The 7,835-nt window shown below is 33.6% G+C and overlaps 1 protein-coding gene across 1 annotated transcript in view; it reads left to right on the forward strand.

The window, feature by feature from the left end:
- The window catches only part of LOC107752208 (V-set and transmembrane domain-containing protein 2-like protein), a 68,695-nt gene that overhangs the window by 58,615 nt on the left and 2,245 nt on the right, over positions 1–7,835 (forward strand). Inside the window, exon 3 of the mRNA XM_016568109.1 lies at positions 5,236–5,280. Within this exon, the coding sequence (XP_016423595.1) occupies positions 5,236–5,280 (45 nt within the window). The remainder of the gene's footprint in view (positions 1–5,235; positions 5,281–7,835) is intronic.

A 7,835-nucleotide genomic window follows, 5' to 3' on the forward strand; every position in this document is an offset into this window, starting at 1 on the left:
TATGAACTTTAATATGCATTATACAGAGGCAAGAGGAAAAGAGAAAATACCATCTCAACTTTTCTAAAGACAGTAAGTTCCCCTCAGTCATACATTCATATAAACGACCCCTAATTGAATCGCGATTTGTTTAGCATGTCAACTGATTTGAATCGTCACATATTTGAATTGATTTTCAACCGGCTCGCGGTTAATCGTTACATCCCTAATACAAATACAAACCACTTAGCAATCACCCAGAACACCTGAGTAATCACATAGCAACCAAAATAACTCTAGTAACCACCTAGAATACCCTAGCAACCACCCAGAACACTCTAGCAACCGCATAGCAGCCACTATGTACAGTAATGACACTCGTCTCCTGTAACGTGCACACATGATCTCTCAGCTGTCAGCTGTAGGTTGAGGGTTCAGTGTCAGTGTGTGGGGATTAATTCTGATCCAGAAAGCATAATGTTATTAAGATGATAATCCCAGCGTTCTGTCAGCCCTTAACCTGTGCAAATATCTGCCTGCAATTACTATTACTAACAATACACACAACAACATGATAGGCAGCGGCCCACTGTCACACGCCTGCAATTATACGGCCATTTCCTCTTCCTGTCTGCACTCGTGCCAGTCAAATACAGCGGCCTATTTTAAGAGACTGAGAGAGAGAGGGTTCCGCACACACACACACGTTAATAACCAGCTGTCAATCAAAGGCTTCAGCTGCACAGCATCACCTGCATGAACACAGACGATCACAGACAGCCTGAGAAATTCAATACATTTCTATAGATGAAATACAACGGCCATACAGTCATCTGAAATGTCTGCATTATATTTCAAAATATCACAGCAGCTGTCATTTATTGTAAAGAAAGATGCACAATTAGACATTACAGGCAAAACATTTGACAGAAGGACATTGCTTGGGTTTGAAATGATCAAACAATAGATCTAGTGTTGACAATGAAGACTAAAAATCACTAGAACTAGAGTCATAGAGATACTGATGATGATATTCAAACATTTTAAGTGTCCAAAACTCCAAATATGTTTTGGTGCTGCTTTGTTATTAGTAGGTACATTAGTATTATATTAGTGGGTATCAGGGTGTCTCTTCAACTATGGGTGTGTTTGATCCTGTGGACTTTTAGAAAATTAAAGTAATGTCTTAAATTATTTAATTTGTCTTCTAATAATGGCCAACAGTGGACATGCATATTTATTCAAAATGAAATGCAATGTGGCTTAGTGCAATTAACATACTGCAGATTGTTTTAATTAAATACATATAAAAATATTAATACAATTACGAAAAATTACAAATATTAAAAAAATATTAAAATTGGTCATAATTCTTATTTAATATTATAATTTTTTCTTTTGTGAATTGCATTTTAAATCACAATCACAGTTTTTATTCCCCTAAATCTTGCATCTGTAAACATACATAACCACAAGAGAAATTTTTTTTTCTCTTCTGAAAATGTACTGTTTATGATTCCACAAATGCCATTACCACATCTCAAAACTTTTTTTTTAACATTTTTATTTTTATTTACTTTTTTTTTTAATAAAATTACCATTTCATTCAGAAATCCATAGTTAGCATTGTGTATCCTGAATTAAATATTTTTGTTTTTAGCATCATTTGATGAAATTACAGCTTCATTAGAAAGAATGCATAATAAATGTCCTTGATACCTTTTTTTAATAGTTTATGACCGAAAGTCTGGATCTAGGACCAATAAATAAATAAATAAAAATCTAAACATGCAAGACATTTAAAAAGTAGTGCGAATAAATGATGAAGAACTTTCCATTGTGGTTTGAATAAAAAAAGTAAAAAAAAAAAAAAGTGGCCAGAGCTGAAGAAACACAAACATGAGGTGAGCAGAGGAGAGGAGAGGATACAGCGGTATTAATGGAGCCGCGAGTCTGCAGCAGGTAACAGTCCACACAACATTAATCACAACCAGTAGAAATAGCTGCAGGTTCCCCAGACACCAGAGAGAGAGAGAGAGAGAGAGATTGCAGGGCTTCCTGCTGTGAACTCAAGATGCTTTTTAATTGGATGGAGGGATGAAAAAGACGGACATGGAGAAACTCTTGCTCACCTTTGCATCATGTATTATTCATGAAGGACTCTTGAGGATCCGCCGCGGCCAGTTAAGATTGCATGCCGCAGAACCAACATCTCATTCCAGAACACTGGACCTGAGTGTCAGTGTGTGTGTGTGTGTGTGTGTTCGAATGTCCTGCTGCTGTTTGTTTCGCTCATAGAGTAACTGCATTAGACACATGAATATTCTCTGTAGAATGACCAAAGTTTAATGAATAATTCAACCAAAAATTAAAATTCTTGTTCATTTTGTGCCACATTTGACTGTGAATGATTTAGGAACTTTAGTAAATAATGAAAATTATTTTAATTTGGGGTTGAACTGTCACTTTAACACTTACAAAGTATATTAAAAAGTAAATGTTTAGCTGAGAAATAATAAGAACTCTATGTGTGAACAACAGTCTGACCTTTTCTGTTGTAAACAACATGAACAATTCAAATCAAAGACATACAGGCATCTACTAAAGAAAGCTGTTTGTTTCGCTCATAGAGTAACTGCATTAGACACATGAATATTCTCTGTAGAATGACCAAAGTTTAATGAATAATTCAACCAAAAATTAAAATTCTTGTTCATTTTGTGCCACATTTGACTGAATGATTTAGGAACTTGAGGGTGAGTAAATAATTAAAATTATTTCAATTTGGGGTTGAACTGTCACTTTAACATTAACAAAGTACATTAAAAAGTAAATGTTTAGCTGAGAAATAATAAGAACTCTATGTGAACAACAGTCTGACCTTTTCTGTTGTAAACAACATGAACAATTCAAATCAAAGACATACAGGCATCTACTAAAGAAACATCAGTGACTAAAGCAACTCACTGTGAGATGTTTGACTTTTTCTCTTGGGAAGCTGCAGCTAAATCAGAAATATGAGGGTCCAAATATCAGTGCTCAATTTTTTTTGATGTGAAATAACCCCTTGCCATAGGAAAAAAATAATGTAACTGCAAAGGAAAATACCATTTCATGTATTGCATTTTAACCTAATGTTTGTATTTTGTTAATATTTTAGTTTGTTGTATTAATGAATTTGTGATTGTATATTCAATTCCGTTTACTGTATGCTTGTAGCACTTTAGGGTGATAAAATAAATATCACAAATAATATGTAATATTATCAGAGTTCAGTATATTTAAGATCAGAGTTAATGAAAAGTAGAAAAGTAAATCATACAAATGTAGTTAAAATAAGTAATTCAAAAATGAAAACAATGAAAATAAATCTGTTTTTAAAACTAAAAAACTAAAATGTTTTATTTTATTTTTAACGTTTTATTTTATATTTATTTCATATTTACATGTTTTTTTTATATTATAAATATGCATTTTATATATTGGACCGTAATTCTGAATGTATAGTTATATATGAGAATGTATATGTAGTTGCAAATCTGAATATGTTGATATGATGCATGATTGAGTGTTATTTTAGAATCACTGATATGCTATTATAGTTATTTTATTTTTAGTTTATATAGTTTTAGTTATTTTAAGTTAAACTAGACAAAATGAGAAATGTTGCTTTTGCAACTAGCTGAAAGAAATTTTCATTTCATTTATTTGTATTTATTTTATTTCAAGTAACATGTTTTTTTTTAGTTAATTATAGTAACTCTAATATGACTACAAGTTTTTTTTTCTTCACTGCAGGTGGTGCCGCAGAATGAGATGTCAAAGGACGCCAGCAAAATCAGTGTAAGTGTGTGACGCTTGTCGTTTCCTCCTCATTTCCTTCGTGAAGGTCTCTTTCGTGTTCGTTCACGCTTTGCATCATGTATTATTCATGAAGGACTCTTGAGGATCCGCCGCGGCCAGTTAAGATCGCATGCCGCAGAACCAACATCTCATTCCAGAACACTGGACCTGAGTGTCTGTGTGTCTGTGTGTGTGTGTGTGTGTGTGTGTTCGAATGTCCTGCTGCTGTTTGGTTCACTCATAGAGTAACTGCATTAGACACATGAATATTCTCTGTAGAATGACCAAAGTTTAATGAATAATTCAACCAAAAATTAAAATTCTTGTTCATTTTGTGCCACATTTGACTGTGAATGATTTAGGAACTTTAGTAAATAATGAAAATTATTTTAATTTGGGGTTGAACTGTCACTTTAACACTTACAAAGTATATTAAAAAGTAAATGTTTAGCTGAGAAATAATAAGAACTCTATGTGAACAACAGTCTGACCTTTTCTGTTGTAAACAACATGAACAATTCAAATCAAAGACATACAGGCATCTACTAAAGAAACATCAGTGACTAAAGCAACTCACTGTGAGATGTTTGACTTTTTCTCTTGGGAAGCTGCTAAATCAGAAATATGAGGGTCCAAATATCAGTGCTCAATTTTTTTTGATGTGAAATAACCCCTTGCCATAGGAAAAAAATAATGTAACTGCAAAGGAAAATACCATTTCATGTATTGCATTTTAACCTAATGTTTGTATTTTGTTAATATTTTAGTTTGTTGTATTAATGAATTTGTGATTGTATATTCAATTCCGTTTACTGTATGCTTGTAGCACTTTAGGGTGATAAAATAAATATCACAAATAATATGTAATATTATCAGAGTTCAGTATATTTAAGATCAGAGTTAATGAAAAGTAGAAAAGTAAATCATACAAATGTAGTTAAAATAAGTAATTCAAAAATGAAAACAATGAAAATAAATCTGTTTTTAAAACTAAAAAACTAAAATGTTTTATTTTATTTTTAACGTTTTATTTTATATTTATTTCATATTTACATGTTTTTTTTATATTATAAATATGCATTTTATATATTGGACCGTAATTCTGAATGTATAGTTATATATGAGAATGTATATGTAGTTGCAAATCTGAATATGTTGATATGATGCATGATTGAGTGTTATTTTAGAATCACTGATATGCTATTATAGTTATTTTATTTTTAGTTTATATAGTTTTAGTTATTTTAGGATGTCAAGTTAAACTAGACAAAATGAGAAATGTTGCTTTTGCAACTAGCTGAAAGAAAATTTCATTTCATTTATTTGTATTTATTTTATTTCAAGTAACATGTTTTTTTTTAGTTAATTATAGTAACTCTAATATGACTACAAGTTTTTTTTTCTTCACTGCAGGTGGTGCCGCAGAATGAGATGTCAAAGGACGCCACCAAAATCAGTGTAAGTGTGTGACGCTTGTCGTTTCCTCCTCATTTCCTTCGTGAAGGTCTCTTTCGTGTTCGTTCACGGCTGCCGTCTTCTGCTCAGCGAGAGAAAGTAAAAGTCCATGTTGTGAGTGTTTGTCAGGGTGAATAACTGGAGCGTGCAAACACAACATCACACTCGCTCGGGCTAAAGGTGATTTGTTACTTTACTTTTACTTTACTTTTAGTCATTTAGCAGACGCTTTTATCCAAAGCGACTTACAAATAAGAAAAAGTTATTAAAACTAAAAGCTAAAACTCTATAAATACTATATATATATACACACATTTAAGAAAATAAAAGAGTGTGTGTGTGTGTGTGTGTTTGTGTGGGTGGATAAATCAAAGCATCTCTCTCTGCTACTTCATTAAATATTCACAAGGACATTTGCTTCCAGTGTGAAAGCAGAGCTCTGGATCTGAGGCTGGAGGTTCACTGGAAGCACGCCGTCCAGCCGCTGATGTTCACGATGGCGCCGGTTTACACTCTCCTGCATCTAACTGTGCTGTTATTTCTGATTGTAGAGAAGCTGATAGCTAGAGCGTGTTTGTTAACACACTCGACATATGTAGTGCTGTGGAAACGGCGCCAGCGAGTGGAGTTAATGTTAGAGTGTTTGTGTGTGTGTGCATGCGGGTTTGTGAATGTATGTTTATTTATCCACCTGATCCACACTCAATCTGCTTCACTGGCAGACGGCTTTATTAAGCGTCTGGACCCGCGCTCAGAGTCCTCTGGGAACGCTGACCGCTTTAGAGAGAGATTGTCCTATTGTCTCTGTGCTTCAGAGGAAGAGAGAAAGAGAGAGAGCTGTTGTGTGAATGTGTCTCTCATGTGTCTCTGCGGTTCCACAGCTCATCTCATTACTGCTCACATGCAGACTGATGCATTTCACTCTTTCACTGCCTCCACTGATGCATTTCACTCTGTCACTGCATTTTACTGCATTGCATTGCATCAACTGTTGCATTTCACTGTATTTAATTGCCTCCACTATTGCATTTCAATCTCTCGCTGCATTTCATTGCATTGCCTCAACTGTTGTATTTCACTCTCTCACTGCATTTCACTACACATTGCAGCCTTATTTGTTGTATTTTACTCACTCACTCCATTTTACTGCATTGCATTGCCTCCACTGATGCATTTCACTGCTTCCACTGATGTGTTTCACTGCATTGCATTGCCTCAACTGTTGTATTTCACTCACTCACTGCATTTTACTGCATTGCATTGCCTCATTTGTTGCATTTTACTGCATTTCACTCTGTCACTGCATTTGACTGCATTGCTTCCACTGATGCATTTCACTGCCTCCACAAATCCATTCCTCTCTTTCACAACATTTCATTGCATATCAATGCCTCCATGGATGCATTCCACTCTCTCACCACATCTACTGCTGCATCACATTGCCCCCTTTCACTAAACTCACGCGTTTACAAATTGTAAATTTAATTCATGTAAAAAAAAAACTGAATACAGCAAAAGAGTTGAAATGAATTACTTATCAATTACTATTCATTGCTAAACTAAATAATTAAATAGAACATAATTGTCACTCCCCAGGTAATTGTTGCAAAATATATTTGATATAATAAATTACTTGCAGTTTATAGTGCACAGAACATGCTATTAACTTCTGAGAGCAACAGCTTGAGGTAATATTAACCAATCATTGAGACAAATCATTTAGTCACATGACATTTTTTGATGCATATTCAAAAAAAACATTTAATGATTTTCATACTAGTATAAATAAAAAATTTTACGTTTGAATAGAATTTAATTTTTTTTATATATTATTATTTTTCATAAAAAAATTTTATCATCTTATTTTTGATAAATAATTTACATTTATGCACATTTTGGATATTTTATTTGTATTTTGGTGTTTCCATCTCGCATTTTTAACACAATATCCCAGATGTGGATGGAAACACCGTCTCTACTGCTTCCTGCTGCTCAGAGGCACATGCTGGGCCACACAGGAGCTCTGATGTTCAGGAGCTAGTTTCAGCCTGCAGGACAGAAAACATGAGAGCTGGGAACAATACAAAAGACTCCTTGTTAACAAATCCAGAGGTTTATTAGATTGGTGCTTGTGTTTTGCGAGTACCACAGGCATGGGTGTAGTCGAGGCAAAGCACTACAGGTGAACAGGGTGACAATTAATTAATAGAAATAACCATATTTTCACCAGTTGATTAAACAGATTAAGACAATGGTTTTGCATTACAAGTTTTCTTAAATATTATATTTAAATGTGCAAATGATGCATTATGTAATTAAATATGCACTAATTTGCGGAACATAAATTGGAACAGTGGATAAAGCCAGGTACGAAATTCTTGTTTCATTTTGTTGACATATTAAAGGACTTATAAATAGGATGTTGGATATTTCTTTTTATTACTCCATAAATCAGAAAATAATGTCAACAGTCAAAAACTAGAATACATTTTCACATGTTTTAAGGAACAAAATGTAATAGAAACCAGGCGAATGATATATGAACAACAAACCCCTCT

The sequence above is a fragment of the Sinocyclocheilus rhinocerous genome, unplaced genomic scaffold (genome assembly GCF_001515625.1).
Source record: "Sinocyclocheilus rhinocerous isolate Xijiao unplaced genomic scaffold, SAMN03320098_v1.1 scaffold1462, whole genome shotgun sequence".
Classification (NCBI taxonomy): Eukaryota; Metazoa; Chordata; class Actinopteri; order Cypriniformes; family Cyprinidae; genus Sinocyclocheilus; species Sinocyclocheilus rhinocerous.